The sequence below is a fragment of the Callionymus lyra genome, chromosome 3, assembly GCF_982586985.1.
Source record: "Callionymus lyra chromosome 3, fCalLyr1.hap1.1, whole genome shotgun sequence".
Taxonomy (NCBI): Eukaryota; Metazoa; Chordata; class Actinopteri; order Syngnathiformes; family Callionymidae; genus Callionymus; species Callionymus lyra.
The window spans coordinates 16,354,415-16,378,788 of NC_141820.1; the positions used below are offsets into that span (position 1 = coordinate 16,354,415).

Below are 24,374 nucleotides of genomic sequence, written 5' to 3' on the forward strand. Positions count from 1 at the left end.
GTTCTCATGTTACTCTCTAAAGTCAGAGTTTAGCTTCAATCCTTCCCCTCCTCTCTCGCTCCTGACCTCCCCGTGACCTTCTCCAACTCTTGTTGTCCTCGATCCAGGTCACAGCCAAACATCTGAGCTCCACTTAAACGCCTCACACGGCTTCTCTTTAAGGACAACCACCCCATTAGCCTACTTCTCTTCTTTCTTTCCCCCCCCAATCTTCATTTGATCAATCTTCATTATCCTGCCTGGAATAATTACTATTTCAAGCTCAAGAGGGAAGATCACAAGGCTTAGCGTCCCGGACGTTCAAGTGGTCTTCGCTCCTCGTCTGCTGCCGAGCTCCAGACTTCCATCTGGCTTTAATTGGATATCATTTGTTGCAGCGAGACTTCTCCGGCCATCAGTTTGAAATATGGATACATTTGACTAACAAGGCAGGGAGTCGCTCTAATTGTCACGCGGATCCGTGTCGGGAGCGAAGCCTTTATTTTTCCCGAGCTCGCTCCCCGGAGTCCGCTTCGCAAATCAGCTCGTAGTGATTCGTCCGTCAAGGCCGATGAAAAGTGAAGGTAACGACTTAATGTGGTCGAGGCTTTCAGCTCGATAACAACGTGTTGGACCATCACTCAGGATGGAACAAGCAGATGGAAAGGATCAAAGTCTGATCCAGCTGTCGCTATGAAGCTTTAAGGTTTAAAAACTGCTGAACTGATACATTAATAGTTAATGAATTAATGTGTGACGGAGAGAACTCTGGTCTGACAACATGTCACTGAGTCTCTCACTGACTCGTCCGACACGAAGCCTGGTGTCGGACAAACTGTGACGGCGAACACTTCTCTGGACAAGTAGCAGAGTTAACTGTCATGTGTGGGTCGTTCTACCAAACTGTAGCCATTTAAACAAAATCATTTTGAAGACAAACTATTGTTAATTAATATTATATTAAATATTACAATCTAATTTTATATAATATGTTTAAAAAAAAGGATCATTCATGTTATTTCTAAAAGGAATTTTCCCAAGGGATCAATATAGTTTAAAGATGTAAGGTTTCAATAGAGCAGCGGTTCAAAGCAACAGACTATTAAATAAAAATAAAAAAACCTAGTTGTACGATCTAAAATTTATTTTGAGGTGGTAGAAACATGACGATAGTTATAACAGTTTTTCGATCTATTATTTGTTTTGGGTGGTAAAAAAAATAGACAATTATTATAACAGTCATCTGATCTGTTTTCTTTGCTGCAGGGTTTTAAAATAAAAATTCATTATTATTCATCATTATTATTAATTTATAACAGTTTTCTGATCCATTGCTTGTTACGGGGTGTTAAAAAGAATACAATAATTATAATGACTTTTTCGATCTATAATTCATTACTGAGTGGTACAAAAAAATACAATAATTATATTGACTTTAAGAACTGTTATTTGTTACGAGGTGGTTAAAAAAATTCAAATCATTTTAACAGTTTTCCAATGAATTATTTGTTACAGGTTGGTAAAGAAAATAACTTAAATATATGTCCTTTCCGATCTATTATTTGTTACGGGGTGGTTAAAAAGAATCCCAATAATTCTTACAGTTTTCAGATGTATTATTTGTCACGAGGTGATAAAAAATAAAAAAAAATAAAAATTATAATGACTTTCCCATCTATTATTTGGTACGGGGTGGTAAAGAAAATCCCAATAATTATAACAGTTTGTCCGATCTATTTTTGTTACCGGGTGTTAAAGAAAATCCCAAAAATTCTAATAGTTTTCCGATCTATTATTTGTTATGTGGTGGTAAGGTTAAGCTTATACGACCCTGTAAATGCCAAGAAAATACAATTTTTGCTGGAGCTTGTCTGCTCATGACCTTGGCTCCTGCATGGCTTTGAGTGACACCAACCACATTAAGAGATGTCACTTAAGAGCACTTTGTGGTAGTGTGAGAAACTGCAGGACTGGCATAAATCATTGTTTTCATTTAAGAAATATTCATTTTAAATAATATAACTTTATATTAAGGACAGTGTTTTAATTTTTAAATTAATAATGACATTGAAACATGCTTTAACACTCAGGTCTGATTTTTTTTTTAAAGATTTCATATATTCTAACATGCTTGACGTTGATATAATGATCATCTTTGTCAACAGATTAAGTCAAGTTGTTCAAAAGTTTCAATTAATAAAGCAGTTTTGCATCAGCAAAGACTTTAGTTTCAAGCAGAAGTCACAGTGTTCGTCAGTAAATCTCTCCATACAAATGTATAGTTAAATCCTTTTTTCTTTTCTACCATCGACTCTTGTATCTTCTTTCTGACTAAGTATCTCCTGATCACCTCCGTCTTCACTCCCTCTGTGCTCAGCCTTGATGGAGCTGGAACTCTTGTGCTCATTAACACGACTAACCTCAGAGTGTGTGTTTAAACAACCTAACTGGTGTCATTGAATCACACACACACACACACACACACACACACACACACACACATACAGACTGGCTGCAGTGTTGCCCTGGAAACACAAGTTTAAAGTTTTTTTCACGATAATATATATCGTATATATATTGTTTAGTTTCAAATAATATTTAGTTTTCTATCATAGTTATTTAATGGTTTATAATTCAGTAGTATAAAATAATTATTTATTATTATTATGAACAATTAACATTTAAATATTACCAGCGTTTTATAATTTTTGTTAAGCATATTGAACTAGATGGCAGCTGTCATCACTGCCTCCACATATAAAGAACCTAAGAAATCCAGTCAGATCCCTGCAAATGCTGAGGACGAGAGGATACAGTCGGCTCCAACGGTTTTTAAAAGCTGATGTTTGAGCATATTTTGGTTGTGAAATGAAAGCAGTTATGACTTCTCCAAGAGTCATGTGGTCTGTAAATACTTCCAACACCAGAGTCAAGTACTCGACAATACTACAAATATATAGCTGTTCTTAAATCATATCGAAATATATCATATCAATGCCTGTGTATCGTGATACGTATCATATCGACAGATTCTTTCCCATACACACTTCAATTCATGCTTGACAATTAATATAAATTACAGTACCGTTCCAATATAATTCCTTTTCTATTGGCTATTACTGTGTAAGACAAAAAAAAACATTAGCATGTTACTACTGACTCGTCGTGACACTTGCTTTAGTCAAGTTTACTCCAAAAATACATCTATAAACTAGTGAAAATGAGTGAAACACAAACTTCCTTTAAATTATATATAAAGTTGAGTCGGGTGGAAATAATGCCGACATTATCCGGTTGTCAGTGAAAAAAAAAAATCTTGGGGACCCGTGAGTTAGAAGTCCTGTACTGTAGATGCAACACCATCTCTTTACAGAAGGACATGAGGATCCTCTAGTTTAATTTACGTAATCCTGCATAATTTTGAACATGTGTACTCTTAAATTTTATTTCATAATAATAACATTAAAAAAATGCCCAATAAAATCTTCGTATCGGTCCAGATACGTGATACTTTGTCAAACAGACTCGCGTTTTAAAAGATTTGTTGCGATCAATGTAAATAACTGGAGAAACCAAGGCTTATTTAAAACACGCTACACCTCATTAGCTTTTTAGTTCCTGAACCTACCGTTCATTTAATAAGGAAATTAAAACCTCTTCCACTGAAACATCGGATCGTAAACGTTTGTCCGACAGATTCCTGGGGCGACAAAGGATCTGGACCAAGTGTTTTGACCGCTGATGCCCGTTGTTGCTTTTCCAGGTGCTGGAGCAGTGGGAGGCCCAGCAGGGCCACGGCAGCCCGGCTCAGACCAGCCTGTCTGCTCCAGTAATCCCCCACAGCGCCCCCTACCCCACCCACCACCTTCACAGGGCGTCGGTCCCCGACTCCGAGGCCCTGGTTCTCGCCAAACCCGAACCTTTCGGCCTTTACGAGAAGTCCAGGGCTATCTATGAGAATAGGCGTAAGTACCAGATCGGACGGCGCTCGTTTCGAAACCCGACAAACGAGCGAGCACTTAAAGAAAAAGCCGCTTTTTATTGACTGGCGGGAGTGTGTACATGCAGGCGGCTCACATCATAAACCCAGACGTGGTCATGAATAAACACTCGGCGGCAGCAGATGCTTCGCTCGCCGAGGGAACTCGACGCTTCGGTGGCAACAACACGACGACGATGACGACGACCCTGTGATTCGTGAAATGTGTTTGGAGTCTTTTTTTTTTTTTTTACGGTCTCATCCGGGCGCCGCTGCCCCGAGGTGCTGGGATTGATACGTGTTTATGATGGGATGTGTGCGAGAGCCGCGGAGTGCTGGAGTTCATTAGCCTCTCTGTGAAGACCTGTGCTTGACAGGTGGAAGAAGGTGAAGAAAGAGAGGTTGTGAATATGATACCCACCTTTTTTTTGTGTTGCTATAGCGATGTGTGTGTCGGTGCTGTGCTGAAAACAGCCTGATGTCATGTAGTGAAGTATATATTATATTATATATTATATTTATATTATATAATATAATATTTTCAACTGGAATACGTTATTTACTTCAAATAATAGTGGGTTTTTTTAAGTAATACTTCTTTTCTAACTTGAGTTGAAGCACAGTATACAGGTCATTGAGAACTTCATCAACAGTTGTGTGTTCCAAGAATTACAAGAGTATATAGAAGATTATAAATATTTAAACAAGCCTTTGATAGTGATGTTCTGTTTAGGAAATCATGTATTTTTGGTTGGTTTCATTTTTGAAAAGTCATGATTTTTTTTTTTAGAATCCCTTATTTGTCCCACGAGGGGGAATTCGGTAGTGCTTTTGACAGCCATTCACACATACTGATGGGAGTAGGCTGCACACCTGCGCCAAGTCTACCATCTGGAGCAATCAGGCTAAAGTGTCTTTCTCAGGGACACAACGACACAAGCTTGTCTGGAGCTGGGATTGAACCTGCAACCTTTTGGACTGCAGGCAACCAGTCTACCATCTGAGCTATGACGTGTGATTCCTGTTGTAGCTATTATTGTTAGGAAAGTTTTCAAAACATACCTTTGTCTTGACGACCCACCGGGAGAGTCCGTCAGCGTACATAGCGACCGTAGACGGCAGTTGCAATCATTACCTTTTCTAAGCTCCCAGGTAGTAGTTTCTGATCAAACAACGATGGTCGACTTTCATTCAAAATCTTCTAATAACAATTAGAACAGAGAAAGATAATGAAGATATTTTGAGCCTCCAAGAATTCAAAATTTTCAACAAGACTTATGGAAAAATACACATTTTAGTTTGGGCCGCAACTTCCACAGCTTAAGGACTTTTTTCTGGGCCCCTTTTGTGATTGAACTTGACCCCTGATCTCATCAATATCAGCGGTGTGTCCCTTAACCTGCACTTCTGTGTACACAAGTGCGTTCACTCTGAGCAGTAAGTGTAATGCGTCCATCTTAGCGACGGAGATGAAGCTATGTCTAGATCTACGTCACTGAAGACACGTCTTCGGAGCAGATACTGGCACACATGTGTTGAGAAAACACAAGTGTCGGAGATAGTTTTCCAATGACAGGTTGCGACCAGTGTTAAAAAGTAGTAGAAGAAGAAGCTGTTGATTCATTTCCAGTAAGTGTGTAGCGGCAGCGTTTGATTTGAGACAGTACTAACCTGTTGAAAGGTGCACTTTCTTACAGTGTACTTTGAAGCAGTGCACTTAAAGAACTGTGCGATTTGAGACACAGTACAACATTGATTGACCGCAATTTTCACCTTCGCCTAGGAAAACGTTTTTTTATTTAAAAATCTCAGAAATGGGTCGTGTCGAGTTGTTTTGTTGAACTGATCTGGATCTTAATGGGTTTCATTGTCCACCTGTATGGCTTCACACCGCCCCAGTGCCATAACCAACTCGCTACCATCAGGAGAACTTTACTTTCTACTGTCGTGCGGCTACGATGACAAAATGTGTTAGAATTGTTCGTGTTTTTGAAGTCTTTAAAAAAAAAAAACGGATTAACCGAACTACCTCATGGTCTAGTGGTTAAGATGCTACACTTTTTTTGGTGAGTTTCTTCTCAAGAAAAGTACTGTGTAAAGCCAGATTCCAAGAAGTTGTTTTGTTGATTTGTGAACAGAGGACTTTGGCAGAGTTATGTGCTTTCTTAATGCTGTTCCAGATAAACTTACATTATTCTTTAACTATAAACTTAAACAGGAATTACTGTATGTTTTATTTGGTTTTCTAGTTCTGGATATTAGATCAGAGTACAAGAGCTTTTCAATGATAATATCAGTACTTATCATGTACTACCTCAAGTGATCTGAGGATGACATACTGTTCCTCTCCCTGGCTCTGTTTTTAGACCAACCACAGATCTGCTGAGCAACAAAGGATGTATTGTCCCTGAAGTACACGGTCGATTTTTTTTAATGGATACTTGGTGCTTATTAAGTACAGAACCGACGGAGCTCTGCGCCTGTCAATCACAGCCCGACACCACGTGACACCGGGGTTTTGTTGGTTCACATCTATAGTTGATCTGTCTCCACGTTTTTATGAAGCTATCTTCATAAAAGTCAGAAGATATTTTGAGTAACTGTGTGTTGGGTCAGAATCTGGCTCACAGACTCTTTTAATGCAAACAAAACAAGGTATCAAAGATTAAATATTAGTTTAAAGACCAGTCCATGATGTTAAACCTGTAGAGAGTAACGTGTTAAAGATGCATCACTTGCTGCGATTTGACTTTATTTATCTGGCCCTCGTGAGGTCAAAGGTCATGTTGAATCCAACAATTTTACCATGTAGTTTTTCCTCACTGTATATTCATCACTGGTTTATAAATATTATTATGAGGTTTTTGTTATTTTCAATTTAGTTGGTATTTATTGCCACTAAAAAAGGTTTAAATAAATAAAAATATATATTAAAAATATTTGGAAAAGGTTTTTAAATATCAGATTAGATTTAAGTTGCATAAAATACAATACAATAATGATTTTATTTAATTTATAACCACTGTTCAAAGGGTGGTTTTTAACAAAATAAGATCTTAAAAGTCCACATTTTTTCCTCAATTCTTAGAATTATTAACGCAGATGGAATTAATTAAATGAAAGATGACGTGATTTGAGAAGGAAATTCCTGGAATTAGGATGAGTCTGTTTTAAAGACAGTTCATGGTCACGACTCAGTACGTGTCCTCATGTAGCAGCAGGTATCTGAGGTGAAAACTCAAGGGAAACGTTTTCTCCTGCTTCTATGACTCATAAAAAAAAAAGCCTTCTTTGAAAGTCTTTTATTTACTGCTGAAGATTCAGTAAACAGCCCCTCGGTTCCCACGGTAACGGCATCATCACTCATCTTGTGTGCAGTCGTAAGCGAAGAGATTTTCCCCCCCGCTGCGACCCAACGGACCGCTCGCTCCGCCGTGATTAAAACACTTAGGATCCGCGTTTAGTTTATTATTATTTTTTTCCACCGCCGTCCTCTCGGCGCTGAGATCAGTGCGTTCATCTTCACTCTGTACACGTGAAGATTAGACGCCGTCGGCACTTCCTGACTGTTATGGATGGAGCCGACGGGATCAGAGGCGAGGATGGTTCTGCCTTGTTTCGGGTTTTTGTCTGATGATCATTGTCTTCACTCGTCTGTGTGTCTCGGCTTTTTTTTGTATGTCGTTCATTATCTCTTTTTTTTTTCTACGCCTCTTTTCAGAACCCAGCCAGCCCAGAACCGTGTTCCCGGTCGACTCCACCGGTACAGTATTTTTATATGACAGTTCATAGATAGAGATAAAGTGTTTGAATTAAATCAAAATCTTCTTCTACTCGGAGCAGAGTACCAGGACATCGAGGTCCACCTGCGGCGGCAGAAGTCCGGGTTCGGGTTCCGGGTGTTGGGCGGAGACGAGGCGGGCCAGCCCGTGAGTCCGGAGACGCGTGAGAAGGTTCGTATGGCGACGGGTTTAAAACAAATATTTAATTTAAATTTTAAAAAAAACTCATCATTTTTATTCTCTAACCTTCACACACATGTTAACCCCCCCTTGACCTTTGACCCCCCCAAGAGAGGTGTCTCCAACTGTCTGTTCACATGGTTTAAACATGAGGACCGGGGGCCACTTATGGACGTATATCAGTGCCGTCATTGAATAGTTGAATTTAACTTTAAATGTTATTTTATTTTTAATGTTGTTGGTTTTTAGACATTTGTTAATTTTTTTTAAATAATTTAATTCAGTAAAAAAATGTTTTTAACACATACAGTTTAATATTCTAATTCTTATCATTAAAAAATATTTATTCTAAATTTGATATTTTTGAATTTGTAGCCTTTTAAATTCAATATTAAAATGTTAAAAATATTATAAAATATATGTCAAAAAATATTGAATTTAGAAAAAAAAAAGATCAGAATTAGAATATTAAACTCTTATGTGTAAAAATAATTAAATCGTTTTCAAATGTATCGGAATTGTATTCAAATTTTATGTAAAGAATTTTATTTTAAAAAAATGAAAAAAAGAATTCAACCTTTCAATAAGTTATTAAAATAAATTATTTTAAAAGTTTTAAAACGCTTTTTTCAATAAAAAAAAAATCAAAATTTCAACATTTAAACTATTCAATATTGTGATGTCACTGATATACTTACATATATCAGCTTTTCAATAAAAATATGCTTAAAATTAAACAGATTCATTGTTTACTCGCAGATAAACACTAAATTCAAATGTTTTAGTGGTTTTAGAGCAGGAAGTGGTAACAAAGAATTCAACAATTCATTTAAAAAAATCACTAAAACGATTATATTATTATAAAATCTATGCTAAAGTGGGACTTAAACCCATATATTCAATGTTTTCGAGGAGGTTATCATGAGACTCAGTTGTTCCCGTGACTGTCGTCACCGTCGATGCTTCTCGTGTGATGGACTCTGACTCTCCTGTGTTTAATGAACCTCGGCGTCGCTCGCCGGCCGCCTTTACAGCGTCAGTGTCGTCTTTGATTGACAGATATTGATCGGCGCCATCATCGAGAAGAGCCCGGCGGACCTGGACGGACGCCTTCGTCCCGGAGACGAGCTGCTCTTCGTGGACGGGATCCCGGTGGTGGGCAAGCCTCACCGATACGTGATCGACCTGATGCACGCCGCCGCCCGCAACGGTCAGGTCAACATGGTGATCCGGAGGAGAGCGCCGGCCGCGGGTGAGAGCAGGAGATGATGCTTTTATTTAGTTTATTCATACTTGTGTGATGAGGAACATGTTTCTGATTCATACATCGCAAGCCTGGGACAAGATGACAGTTACATTTTGAAATATTTGTACAATTATTTTATACAGAAACACTGAATTTCTAAAACATTTGGTCCAAAAGTTATTATTAAAGATCATTGAAATTTTGGGTGAAATTGAATCTGTTAAAAAACAGTTATTTTCTGCCTGTTTAATTGAATTTAATTAATTTAATATGAAAGTGTAAACATTTTTTTTACTTTTAAATATTACATTTAGTTCAAGTCAGAGTTTTACTTCTTTTTTTTTTATAGTATAATTCAGTTTTCAAAAGTTTTTTTGCATCGTAATTCCGTAAAGTGTGAATTAGGGACGAAAAAATACAAAATTCTGCATGAATGTCATTATATTTCAAAAATAAACCTGTAATTTTAAGTGTTTTTCAAAGTCATTATAAAGATCATTTTTAAACTTTTTAGCCGTTTACATGGTTAAAGTCAGTAAAGTCCTTCATAGTCACAACATCATGAGTTCATCAAAACTTTTTTTTTTTTAAACAAATGTATTGTTAAAATTACGCGTTTGATACTATGATATATGTTTGGTGTCAGACATCAACACCTACTCAAACCCACGCAGGAGCCAAGACCTAAATTTGACATGATTTATTCGGTGTTTAAACTAATGTTACATCCACATCACGTACAATAGATAGTAGTAAAATGAAAGGAATACTATATACTGCTATTCTTGTTAGCTTAGCTGTTAGCCCAAACAGTGCTAGCGAAGCAGTCATTCTACGGTAATATTTCTAACTTTTGTGTCCTTATATATTTTGAAGATTAAAATCTAAATTGGTGATGCAAGATACTTTAATAAGTAAGTAAGTAATAGTTACTTGTAAAGGAAAGTATTGACTCCTTTAAGAAACATCTTAAGACGTTTTTATTTGTTCAGGCTTTTCCCTTATTTTCTGGAACTCCTGTTGTGTTATCAGTTTTATCTTGATCTTTAAAGTATAAACTTTATTGAGTATTGTTTTGATTGTTTAAGCGCTTTGTGACCCTGGTCTGGAAAAGCGCTATACAAATAAAAATTACTTACTAACTTACTTACTTACATCAGAAGACGGCATGGAACCATCAACCCATAGTACTATCATCTGTAAGAGTTTGTATCCACGTGTCACGATACAAGTGCAACAATACGATATATTGTGATACTGTAGTAACAAGTATATATTTGTAGTATTGTCGAGTACTCTGGTACTCTGGTGTTTAATTTACAGACCACATGACTCTTGACGAAGTCGTAACTGCTTTCATTTGTTTTGAAACCAACATATGTCCAAAAGCTTTAAAAGCTGCTGGAATCAACTGTATCCTCTCGTCCTCAGTCATCGGCGATGATTTCATTGTTGTCTTTTAGCTGCTGGGGACGTGTTGACCGCCACTGCCATCTAGTGGTCGCAAGTTTAATTGCAACACAAAAATGAACAAACGCTGTTAATATATTCATGTTGATTGTAAATAAAAAAAACTTTAGAAACCATAAAATAACCTTGAAAAATACATTTTTAAAACAAATCGATGCAATAAATTGCGATATATTGTTGGAAGTGTTTCCTCTCACCTCTCATAATCTGTGAATCTTTGCGTTAACGGTTGATCTCGGCTCCGCAGGCGAGTCGTCGTGTCCCGAGAACGGCCGCAGTTCGGGCTCGGTGTCGACGCAGCACAGCTCGCCGCGCAGCGACCTCACCTACAGCAACCAGACCCACAACAACGCCGACGGCTCGTGCGGCGCTCCGGCGCAGCCCAGCGACGTCGTCATCAACCGCAAGGAGAGCGAGGGCTTCGGCTTCGTCATCATCAGCTCGCTCAACCGACCCGAGGCCACCGTGGCCAACCGTGAGTGTCCCGAACGAGTCTGGGTTAAGTGAAGGTTTCGGGGGTTTAATTCTGCGTCTCCTTTCGCAGCCGTGCCGCACAAGATCGGACGCATCATCGAGGGAAGTCCGGCCGATCGCTGCGGGCGCCTGAAGGTGGGCGACAGGATCCTGGCCGTCAACGCCCAGTCCATCGTCAGCATGCCGCACGCCGACATCGTCAAGCTGATCAAGGACGCCGGCCTGAGCGTCACGCTGAGGATCATCGCGCAGGACGGTGAGACTGGGTGACACACACACACACACACACACACACACACACACACACACATGCGCACACACACCATGTTGTGTGTGACTAGAATAAAGTGTGTATCAGCAGACACCAGAAGTTCTGAACCTGCAGCAACTTGTGTTTCCATAGTAATACCATCTGTCTGAGTGGAGTTCTGTCAGTATTATTTTGGGACTAAATGTTGAAACATACTTAGACGTCTGGTCTCTTCAGTGAAAGTTTGGGGCTAAATAATGGGAATTGTAGCAGAATCTGAGGTGTGTTTGGTCAGTAATATTTTGGGGCTAAATGGCTTCAATTATAAAAGACCGGTTCCCTTAAGTCATATTTTGGGATAAATTTTGTCAATAAAAAAATAAAAGTTACAATCTGTCAGTATTATTTTTTGGCTAAAAGTTATTAGAAAGTTGTATCTATCTAACTAATAGTTGGGTTCTAATAGTTTGGTTTAAAATCATTTTAATTGTAAAAGACCCTGAGGTGTGTTCTGTCAGTAGTATTTTGATACTAAATGATGTCAATTGTCAAGTCAAGTTATTTTCTGAAGTGATATTTTGAGGGAAATATTGTCAAAACAAACAAACCCAGTTACAATCCGTCAGTATTATTTTTAGGCTAATAGTTTGAGTCAAAATAATTTGAATTGTAACAGATTCTGAGGTGTGTTCTGTCAGTAATATTTTGGAGCTGATTTTTTTTTCAATAGTAACAGGTTTTGAGGACCGTTCTGTCACTATTTTTGGGGGGCTAACTGAGGTCAATTGTAATCCGTCAGTATTATTTTGCTGATAAACATTGTAACAGACTCAGATGTCCGGTCTCTTCAGTGATAGCTTGGGGCTAAATAATGTTGATTGTAGCAGAATCTGAGGTGCGTTCTGTCAGTAATATTTTGGGGCTAAATGGCATTAATTATTAAAGACTAAGTTATGTTCTCTAAGTCATATTTTGGGGTAAATTTTGTCAATAAAAAAAAAAAAGTTACAATCTGTCGGTATTATTTTTAGGCTATTAGACAGATAGAAAGTTTTATTTATCTAACTAATAGTTGGGACTATTAGTTTGGTTTAAAATAACTTTAATTGTAACAGACTATGAGCGTTTTCTGTCAGTAATATTTTAAAAATAAATTTTGCCAATTGTAGCAGAATCTGAGGTGCGTTCTGTCAGTAATATTTTGGGGCTAAAAATCATCAATTATAAAAGACCAAGTTGTCTTTTGTAAGTGATATTTTGGGGTAAATATTGTCAATACAAACAAACACGGTTACAATCTGTCGGTGTTATTTGTAGGCTTATAGTTTTAATAATAGTTGGGCCTAATAGTTTGGTTTAAAATAATTTGAATTGTAACAGACTCTGAGGCGTGTTCTGTCAGTCATATTTTGAAACAAAATTTTGCCAAATTGTATAAGAATCCAAGGTGCGTTCTGTCAGTAATACTTTGGACTCATTTTTTTTTTTCAATAGTAACAAATTTAGGTCCATTCTGTCAGTATTATTTAGGGTCTAAATGAGGTTAATTGTAATCTGTCAGTATTATTTTGGAGATAAATGTTGTAACAGACTCAGACAGTTCAGTCTCTTCAGTGATAGTTTGGGGATAAATAATGTGAATTGTAGCAAATTACTTACTCACTTACTTACATAATTCATATTTTAGAGCTATTTTTTGTCAATAGTAACAGATTTTGAGGTCCGTTCTGTCAGTATTTTTTGCGACTAAATGATAGCAGACCAAGTTACATTCTGAAAGTAATACTTGAGGGGTAAATGTTGTCAATGGAAACAGACCCTCTCACATTCTGTCAGTATTATTGTGGGGCCAAATGTTATAATTGTAACAGACCAAGTTATGTTCTGTCTGTAATATTTTAGTCAATTTTGTCGATCACACAAGACTCTGAGATTCTTTCAGTGATATTTTGTTGCCAAATATTGTCAATTATAACAGACCCTGAGGTACATTGTCTAAGTATTATTTGGGGGGTAAATATTATCAATTGTAAAAGACTCTGAGGTCTGTTCCATAAATAACATTTTGGGGCATAATGTTGTAAATAGAAACAGACTATGAGGGGCATTCTGTTAGTATTCTTTTGGGGCTTAATTGTGTTTATTGTAACAGTCAGTGTAACAGGTGCATCTTCTCTATGTTTATGCCCATTGGTTTTTTCATCTAATGTATTTTTCATGTTCTTGTTTTCATCTCTTATTATTTTAAATATTCTATCCTTCTCCTTTTCTTTATTTCCTTCAATTATATTTGTTGTTGTTTCCTCATCTCCTCACCGCCTCCTTCTTTTCCTCCATCTTCTTCTCCTCCTTGTACTCGACCCCTTCTCCTTTTCTTCTTCTCCTTCTTCATCTTCTCTTTATCTTCCTTCCTCTTTTCACCTCCTACTCATCCTCTTCCTTCAACTTCTTTACATCATTCTCTTCTTCTTCTCTTTTTTTTTCATTATTAACCAAACCAAAAATAAAATAAATAAACATGTCATTCTGACGGAGAAGATAGCAGGTCTCACTTCTGACACGCCACAGCTCTTCTGTCCACCTCGTCTGCACTCTCCTCTTCGCCTGTCATGATGGATGATGATCCATTTCTAGATTAAAAGAATAGACATAAATCAAGTGCACACACACACACACACACACACACACACACACACACACACACACACACACACACACAGTTATGAAATATATAACAGATAAGCTGCTTTCTCTGTCCTAAAGTGTGTGAGTGGCAGCGCTAAAGGCTGTCCTGGGATCAGTAATCATCTTGTGTTGTGCAGAGATGAGCAACCCCCCGTCAGCCTCCACCTCGGAGAAGCAGAGCCCTCTGACCCAGCAGAACAGTCCAAAGATCCAGTCCAGCACGGCGAGCACGCCCGGCTCCGGACTCTCGGAAAACAACCAGACCAGCAACCAGACCAGCGTGAAGACCCACCAGAGCCCTGTGACCCAGCCGCCCCCCGCCCCCCCTCAGACCTACACCCACGAGAGCAGGTGAGTCTGAAGCCACGGTGAAGGGATGTCGTCCTCTCGCTCGTCCTTCACACCGTTCGTCCTCCACCTGCTGCTGCTGTGCTCTCCTTCTTTCACCTTCTCTTTTCAGCCTTCTTTCTCTCCTCCCTGTTCCAATCTTTCATCTCCTCTTCTCTTCCTTCTCTCTCTCTCCTCTTTTTTAATCTTTCATCTTCTCATTTCTGCCTTTTCTCCCTCCCCTCTTTTCTAATCTTTCATCTCCTTTCTTTGCCTTCTTTTTTCCTTCTCTTTTAAATCTCTCATTTCTTATTTCTACTCTCTCTCTGCTATTTTATCTCTACTTTGTCTCCCTCCCTCCTCTTTCTAATCTCTCTTTTTTATTCATTCTCTCCCCCTTCTCTTCTGCTCTATCTCTCTTTTCTACTCAATCATTTCCTTCTTCATACTCTCTCTCTTCTTCTTCTTTTATACTCCCTCACTATTGTCTTTTCTATTCACTCCCACACTCTTCACACTCACTTCTAATCACTCGCTCTCCTCTTTTCTGCTCTGTCTTTCTCCCTCCTCTTTTCTAATCTCTCTCTGTCTTCTTTTCTATTCTGTCTTTCTGCCATCTTTTCTGCCCCCTTTTCTCCTTTTTATACTCTCTCTTTCCTCTTACTCTTTCCCCCTCTCTTCTCTTTTCTTATATCTCTCTCCTCTTTTTGTCAAACTCCTCTTTCGACTCTGTCTCAAGTCATCTTTTCTACTCTCTCCATCCTCTTTTCTACTCTGTCTCAAGTAATCTCTTCTACTCTCTCCATCCTCTTTTCTACTCTGTATTTAGTCATCTATCTACTCTCTCCATCCTCTTTTCTACTCTGTCTTTAGTCATCTTTTCTACTCTCCATCCTCTTTTCTACTCTGTATTTAGTCATCTATCTACTCTCTCCATCCTCTTTTCTACTCTGTCTTTAGTCATATTTTCTACTCTCTCCATCCTCTTTTCTACTCTGTATTTAGTCATCTATCTACTCTCTCCATCCTCTTTTCTACTCTGTATTTAGTCATCTATCTACTCTCTGCATCCTCTTTTCTACTCTGTCTTTCGTCATCTATCTACTCTCTCCATCCTCTTTTCTACTCTGTCTTTAGTCATCTTTTCTACTCTCTCCATCCTCTTTTCTACTCTGTCTTTCGTCATCCATCTACTCTCTCCATCCTCTTTTCTACTCTGACTTTAGTCATCTTTTCTACTCTCTCCATCCTCTTTTCTACTCTGTCTTTAGTCATCTTTTCTACTCTCTCCATCCTCTTTTCTACTCTGTCTTTAGTCATCTTTTCTACTCTCTCTATCCTCTTTTCTACTCTGTCTTTAGTCATCTGTCTACTCTCTCCATCCTCTTTTCTACTCTGTCTCTTTTCTATGCTCCATCCTCAACTTCTCTCGCTCCTTATTCATATCTCTCTCTTCTTTTTAACTTTCTCTTTCTCCCCCTTTTAACTCTCCTTCTTGTCTTCCCCTTTTCTGCTCCCTCTCTCCTCTCGCCCTCTTCATTTCTACTCCCTCTCTTGTCCTCCTCAGTCTTTGCCCCATTTTGTTGTGTAACATCACTTTCCTCTCACAGACTCTTGAATGTTTCATGGAAATTGCTTCTTTATTGCGACCTTTTAAATATTTGATGGCAGTCGTCAAACAATCTGTCAGGACATTTCTTCTCAGAACTGTGTGCTGTTAACAAAACTCTCTGACATAAGAGCATTTGTTTTTCGTGTTGTCGCGTGTTGGCTTAATGACTTCTTACCAGACGAGTTCAATCTTGTCTTTTAATATTCCCGAGTTGCACGAGATTTAGCGGCTGACTTCCACTTTAACAGCTCTTTAAGAGGTGACTTAAATTAGCTGTGAAAGGTTTATTTACAATGCTAATCCAATCGTTGTGGGAATTCTTGCTATCTTGGCGGGTGAGTTAATTGAATTAGATGCCAGATTGTGAGGTTAAGGAGCTAAAACATCACTTTAAACTGATTATAAAAATAAATATATTTGTAAACAAGCGATTTATTCATTATCCAACCACTTTAGCTTTGGGGCCATCTGTCAAAGAGTCGAGGAGAAGACATAAAATGTTTTATTTTCTCGACGCGTCTGTGTTTTAGCTACAGGTCGGAGGTCAAGGCGAGACAGGACGTCAAACCGGACATCCGACAGCCTCCTTTCACTGACTACCGACAGCCACCTGTAGACTACCGGCACCCCCCTGTGGCAGACTACCGACAGCCCCCCACGCTGGAATACAGACACCCACCCATCCTGGACTTCAGGCATCTTGGCCAGGACGCCCGGCAGTTCACCGTTCCTGAGTACAGGATGCCGCCAGTCCAGGTGAAGAAAACACTTTATATTAATTCATCTGTTTATTTTTACGACCACAGAAATATGAGCGGCATATTACAAAAATAAATGAGATTATATTTCTTTCTAATAGCTAAATGTGTTTGAAAACAGCTCACACAGGACTTCGACTTCTTCACCGTGGAGTTGGACAAGAGTGTCAAAGGTTTCGGCTTCAGCATCCGTGGAGGACGAGAGTACAAGATGGATCTGTTCGTCTTACGGCTGGCAGAAGATGGACCGGCCATCCGCAATGGAAGGATGAGGGTAAGTCGTACAATTTTTTAAAAAAATCTCTCATATGCGATCTGCTATTGTTTGGTCGAGTGAAACCAAAGGTGCAACTTTTCAAACACTCCTAACTTAAAGTGATAGTTCACCCAAAATGTTCTACTCGTCCTAACTAAGGCTTGGGATTATTTTCAGATTAATCTATTCCTTTTCAGAGTTAAAGGCAAAAAGATTTGTCCACATGACGGTGTTGAACAGCTCTATATCTTTGTGTAGGACACGGATTACTCAAACATGAGCCTAACCCTTGGTCAAAATGAATTTTGGTTCAACTATCGCTTTAAGTTGTGTGGTTCAACTAATTAACAAGTATTTATTTGCCTTATGATTTTTTTTAATTGTTGTCAGGAGTCATTGTTAAAAAAATATGCTCTTGAACACACATAGAGCTACACTTTCAATCTATTGCCACTTTTTTGAAAACTTTCTTAAGTATTAACATATGTCCAGGGGCCTCATGTACTAAGGGGTCGTACGCACAACAAAAGCGCGGACATACATTTCCAGGTCAAAGTCCATATGAATCAATAAGGAAACGAGCGTTTAAAAGGTCAGACTTCCCGACACGTTTGAAGGTGGCGTCAACCTTATTTACTGCACTAGTCAAGTTGAGATGTTCACATCATTGTTATATTAATCAATATTGATCAAAAATTAACACACACAAGTGTTTTTAGTTACACCAGTAGATATTAAATTATTCACAAAATCGATCTATACTGAATATCTTAATTTCACGCTACTCAGAAAAAATGTAAAGGAATTATGAGCTTGTTTTTAAAATATATCAAACAGAATGATCAACTTCTGATGCTTCAAGTCTTTCTTTACGAGAGTCACAGACGTTCTTGTGGAACAACATCACGTTTGATCAAACTGAAGCTGCAGAATGAAAGCGGCTGAAGCCGGTTTAACCTCATGTGATCATGTGATCGGCACGATCCTCTTGAAAAAACACACTTATATATATACACAGTCACATGATTTGTTCATTTGTAATTAGTAAAAAAAATTGTTCCACACATTCATATGAAGCTCAGACCATCTTCACATCATCACATCATCTTCAAGTTACTAATTTACAGTTTTGTTCTTGTTAAACCCCATTTTAATATTGTTTCATGTTTAAATGAACTAATATTAACTGTTAATCCAGTTTAAATTCATGTTTTAATTTGCTTTTATCTGATCACGGAGAGAGAAATCACGGACTCTGGTTCATTTAAATATGATTTAAATATGTAAATGAGGTTGTGCAAAGGGACGAACAAGTCTGCGATTAACTCTAAGTTGATTGGGTTAGATAAAGGAAAAGTGCTTTTATTTGTGTGCACGCGCAGATTCATACATCTGAATATTTTAGTACGTGCACCATTTTCTGGATTTGAGTGTCCGACCGTTTTTAGTACAAGATCTACAAAGTTCTTTGTACCTTGTGAGTATTTTCAGCTGGTGAGGTAGTTCTTAAACTGGAATTGAAGCGGATATTTCTCCATGAACAGTTTGATTGAGTCTCCATCCAAGAAATGTAAACCAATCTTGCCAAAATAAGCCTCTTTATTTTTGAGCGGAAAAATAAAAGTCGCTTTTCCGACTCATTTTCCAACATCTTGTAAAAAAACAACAATCTTCATTTCCAACACTTCATCTGATTCTATCTCATCTCACTCTTTTATGAAGCTTTTTAATCGTCATTATGGGAAAACTTGTTTCCTACTTTCAGAAATTAACATAAGTCGTCGTCACTTTTGTGTGCGTGTGAATCTGCTCACTGTCTATAAGACTATATCACAGCTATGTGAAGGAAAAGTCTCGCTGTCAAATGGTGTTTGGATCGACGAGACAAGAGAGGAACCTTAGAGGAGACGGATCCTCAATCTCATCCGCAACAGATATTTTTAGACCTTAAAAAAACGTGTGTACCTAAAGTATTTGGCTCGTCCAATAGCTTCCACCAGCCAGGCAGGCAGGTGTGATATTGACTGAAGTTGATTCCAGTTTTTTGCGATGACAAATATCAAGTGTTGATGGATAAACAGGTGGAAACTGCAGCATGTGCATGACAGAAAGCCGTGGCTTTTAGTGTCAGTTTTTAAGCGTAAAGTTGCCATAAATCGTTTCAACTTAAAGCAGCGATTTTCCTCAATCATGCAGATTAAGGTTGAAAAACACATTTTCCCTCCATCTCTCTCTCCTTCTTTGCGCCAATCCTGTGTGTCTGTGGCTCAGCCTGCTCTAGATTCCTTATCTGTAATGAACCTGTCAAGGATAATATGTGAAAAATGCCCTCGGGGAGGAATTATTTTCCCTCCCAGGTGGTGGAATCATGAAGGCCAGTGGAGACACAGGGGGGCGAGGGGGGGGAAGGACTCCCGCTGGGTTCTTCTTCACGTCCATTAGGAGTCTCGTGTGAAGCCTAACGTCTTGTGGATAAATCACAAGTGACTCTGGTGGAGTTTCTGTTAAACAAATACGAGACGTCGCTTGATGAGGCGTTTGACTCGTCCGTCGCTTTCAGTCGCGCGATAATGAGGAAATTGGAATTACTGTCAGACTTTGTTTTGGGATCATTCCTCATGGTAATCACTCTCCACTCCAGGAGGAGAAATTGATCCTGACGCAAATAATAGTTGTCACTATTTTCAATTATTTTTCCAAACCGTCGCATCAGATTAAGCTCTTTTCTTCTTCTTATTCAAGTTTTAAAAAAGGGAATTATTTTGGTACATTTGTGCAGAAAACTTTACTGAAACTCAACAATAATTAATTGGCTGAAAAAGGTACTATTTGTTTATTAATTGTAGTAGATTATCAGCAGTTTTACGGAAATAAATATTGGAAAAAAACCGTCATGTTTAATGTATTTTCCGGACTATAAGTCGCATTTTTTTTCATAGTTTGGCCGGGGGTGCTACTTATACTCTGGAGCGACTTATGTGTGAAATTATTAACACATTATTACTGGTATATCATTTCACATGTTATTTTCACACTAAACCGCTAGAGGGCGCTTTAGGCCTGTGTTGATAATTTCGGCGTAGAAGAGGAAGCGCCGCATCTTCTACCTCCGGAGTTAGTTAGTTGTTTAAAAGTGACACCGAGGATGAAGATTACATTGGATTTAAGTTATTTGGAGTTACACGGATGGTTTGGTAAACTTCTTAGCATGTTATTAATGCTATAGTTCTCTGAATAACACTTAATATGTTATGTTAACATACCAGGCATGTTCTCAGTTGTGTCATGTAACGTAAGCGTACAATTATTCAGCCTGTTGTTGCCTCTATTCTATTTTTATTTTAAATTACCTTTCAAGACGACATGTCTGTTCTTGGTGTTCGATTTTAATCAAATAAATTTCCCCCAAAAATGCGACTTATACTCCAGTGCGACTTATATATGTTTTTTACTTCCTTATTATGCATTTCATGGCTGCTGCGACTTGTACTCTGGAGCGACTTATAGATATAGATTATAAAATACGGTATAAACATGAAAATCAAGCGAGTTGTGGTGATAAAAATGTTTGTTTCAAAAATGTATTTGTGGCATTGAACGAACGTATACACCCTCTGAATCATTTTCCCAAATTATTTTTTTATTCAAAGTTTTATTTGCAACTTTTAACTGGCCAAAGGCAAATTGGATCACTTGCTTTTTCGCAAATTCTAAAATGTTTTTCTAGCGATGAGCGAATCTTAAAATGGAAAACGTACCATTTATTTGACTCTCGATCTTTTCTAGCGTTAATATGCATTTCTTCTTGAGGTTTATGGGTGTATCCAACTGGGAGGAGACCTCGGGGCAGACCTAGGACTTGTTGAAGTGACTATCTCTCCAAAGCTTGACCTGAGAAAGCCTCGATAGAAGGGAAGAGGTTTTTTGCCAAGAGGAGGTGATGAACCTCTATTTAACGTGTAGGTTGTCCCGTACTTTGTATAATCTACATTCGACGCACCTTAATAGCGGCTCTTAATGACACAATTCAAAGCGGTCGCTCACGAAGCCGAACTTTTAATCAACACTTTTGAGGTGTTTGTGCGTCGCGTCTCCTCCGCATGTGCTCGTCTTCCACCAGATCCATCAGGAGGTGAGGATTAATGAGCTGTCACGGCCTCTTCCTTCGCCGCAGACAAGCGTAATGACACCTAATGACTCCCCGTCTCCCGACTTGTAAATTACCCAAACCATTACTCTCGGACTCCTCCGCTGGGGATGGTGTTTACGGTCGGGCACGTCCTGTTCGAGACGATTAGCGTTGCCTTTAAACGTCTCTACAGTGACGACGGTGAAGGTGGGAGGTTGGAATCTTTCAGGAGGAGGCTTCCTCGTGTCGTGAAAACAATCGGCGGAGGACATGTTCTTCTCGAACCTGTCGCTCTGAGAAGACGAGTGTATCGGAAGTGTGTTGTATACCAGTCAAGAAATGTGTCCTTAAAGGTCATAGAGGCAGTTTCGTTTCCCCCTAGTGTCGGAATAGTGTCACTGCAATGCCTTTTTTTTAAGTAAGTAAGTAATTTTTATTTATATAGCGCTTTTCCAGACCAGGGTCACAAAGTCCTTAAACAATCAAACAATCACTTTAAAGGTCAAGATAAAACTGATAACACAACAGGAGTTCCAGAAAATCAAGGAAAAGCCTGAACAAATAAAAATGTCTTAAGATGTTTCTTAAAGGAGTCAGTAGATCATCAAACACAGAGAGAGAGGAAGATCATTCCAAAGCTTAGGAGCAACAGTCTGGAAGGATTTCTCTCCTCTGGTCCTGAACCGTGTTCAGGAACCATCAGTAGATTCTGATCCACAGACCTCAGAGCCCGAGCTAGGGTGTAAGTCTGGATCAGATCACTGATGTAATGAGGAGCCTGACCATGAATAGATCTGAAAGTAAGAACCAGAATTTTAAAGTTGATCTTGAAAGAAACTGGAAGCCAGTGAAGAGTTTTAAGGATCGGAGAAATGTGAGTTCTTCTACTAGAGCGGGTCAGAATTCTCGCTGCAGAGTTTTGTATTAACTGAAGGCGAGACAGATCCTTCTACTTATGATATGAAAACAAACTGTAACAATAGTCCAGGCGAGAAGACACAAACGCATGGATTACAAGCTAGAAACAAGATAAAGGATCTAGTGTAAGTTTCTGGTTTTATCTTCCTTGTAACTTGACAAATTCTCTCAGTGCTTCATATGAAAACACTGGGTTGAAAATAATGCCAGGTTTCATTGAATTAGTAGATCAGAGTCAAAGAATATAAAGCAGAGAGTGACATCTAGTGGTCTTTCAAAATGAAGACACTGTATCGTGATACCTCATGAACTGTTTCATGAAGCCTTGTCAAGTTCCTCTTAAAAACCGTTAAAATATTTGCTACTGAGGTCTACTACATCAGTCATGACGGTTTAAAGAAAATAAATAAAAATGCTACGTGTTGCTGCTTTAAGAAATTCCGGCGCATTTTACATACTTCAGACATTGCACCCCGTAACGGAAAACATACACTCCATTTGAGGCTTTAATTTATTTCAAAACGTTTTCATTTGTCAATTTTATTCTGCTAATCATTTTTATTGAACGCAAAGATCAACGAATTACCGATTTTTCACCTCAGAATCACTCGGCTAGCACTAGCTATGCTAGCAAGCCTTACATTGACATTACAGCTGGTGAAATAGTTGTATAAAGTTTTATTTGAGACCTTGTTTCTTGTATGGTTTTAAAGGTTTAATACGGAATCTGTGATGTTACCTAAAGAAACGTTGTACCCGCCAAAACATGTAAATCACATGTCTAAAACTAAAGGCCGTGGGGGGGGGGCTCAAAAATCAAAGTAGAATAATGTTCATGATGACAGGGTGACCTTTTAAGATGTTATTGTTTCATATAAGATTATGGATCATTCATTATACAGAGACTTCCAACAAGAGTAAATTGAATTGTTGAATGAAAAGGAATTTTAGTGTTTGATGAAGGAGGACAAACACCGAGATATTTAAGTTTGATTGGAGACGACAATATCACCTTCATTCTTACGCTTATGAACAGTTTGGTGAATAGACATTTTATTTGGCCCTCGACCTCGAGTTTAGAAAAGCATTGACCCCTTGTAAGTAAGTAAGTAATTTTTATTTGTCTAGCGCTTTTCCAGACCAGGGTCACAAAGCGCTTAAACAATCAAAACAATATTCAATAAAGTATATACTTTAAAGGTCAAGATAACACTGATAACACAACAGTAGTTCCAGAAAATCAAGGAAAAGACCCCCTGATGTAAGTATTAAGGAGTAGTTTAATAAAACCTCTGATTGGGGTTAAACCATGATGAACAAGAAATTATACTTTTAAAAAATCCTTGTATCAATTTTATATTTTCATTATTAAAGCAATGAGAACTTGGATAAGTCGTTTAAAAAAAGTACATTTTTTTATTCAGGAGCTAATTCCATGTTGGATAAATGGTCCAAATTGCAGGTAATAATCACTAAAATGTGAATTAACAGTGGCCTTAAAATAACCTTTGACTAAACGGGTGGCCTGGATTCAATTGTTAGTGTGAAAACTGTCAAACTTTTAGTCCCAGTTATGACGGAAGCGCTTCCCCATTATTATTCTTCAGGGTCTTCTAATTTGTTCGCCAGAGGTCCCACGGGCAAGAGTGCCTCGTAATTCCCTCCAAATGACACGCGTGTCGAGGCTGCAGAAATGAATAGTAATTGACACCCGCTCGTGGCCCGGCAACGCTTATTAAGACGCCGAGGCCGCCTACAGAAGCTCCCGGGAGTCGCCATGAATTATAGATCCATATTGATCGCTATAAGTCACCGTCGCTCGTAATTAAAGTCGCCGGTTGAATTTCTGTCTCCGAGCGAGAGAGCTCATTAGCCAACCCCGGCACGCCGTGGAAAAAGACACCCCTCCATTTTTCCTTCAATGATTTCATTTGATAGTTTTCACCTCTGAGAACCGCACGGAGACGCGGCTGTGATTGTTTTGTAAATGTTTTATAGTGTGGGTTTCTTTAGTCTTTGGTCTGACGGAGACACTTGGATCAGAGTCGGGACAAATGTTAATAGAATGATGAATTAGTGATGTGGGTTTGAAGTAATGAGGGAATGGATGGTAGTAACTAGACTGGAAAACAACATTGATTTTAATTTAAATTAATGATGGGTTTTTTTGTCTAAAATTCAACCTGTATTTAAAACATATTGCCATGACAGTCACATACGAACTAACCTGCTAATGTTCTCGATGCACACCATCCATCCACACAAAGTTCAAAATGTTACTTAAAGCAAGATACATGGACTGTAAACATTGACAAATATAAGTCCCAAA

The 24,374-nt window shown here is 38.5% G+C and overlaps 1 protein-coding gene across 4 annotated transcripts in view; it reads left to right on the forward strand.

Moving 5' to 3' along the window:
- Positions 1–24,374, forward strand: part of magi2a (membrane associated guanylate kinase, WW and PDZ domain containing 2a) — a 240,912-nt gene that overhangs the window by 207,517 nt on the left and 9,021 nt on the right. For 3 of the 4 annotated variants that reach the window (XM_087786598.1, XM_087786599.1, XM_087786600.1), the window contains exons 11-18: positions 7,680–7,721; positions 7,802–7,911; positions 8,980–9,172; positions 10,884–11,111; positions 11,181–11,366; positions 14,183–14,396; positions 16,515–16,740; positions 16,864–17,016. In XM_087786598.1, the coding sequence (XP_087642724.1) occupies positions 7,680–7,721; positions 7,802–7,911; positions 8,980–9,172; positions 10,884–11,111; positions 11,181–11,366; positions 14,183–14,396; positions 16,515–16,740; positions 16,864–17,016 (1,352 nt within the window). Of the gene's footprint in view, positions 1–3,742; positions 3,945–7,679; positions 7,722–7,801; positions 7,912–8,979; positions 9,173–10,883; positions 11,112–11,180; positions 11,367–14,182; positions 14,397–16,514; positions 16,741–16,863; positions 17,017–24,374 lie in introns of all 4 variants that reach the window. The other variant, XM_087786601.1, reaches the window with a different exon arrangement.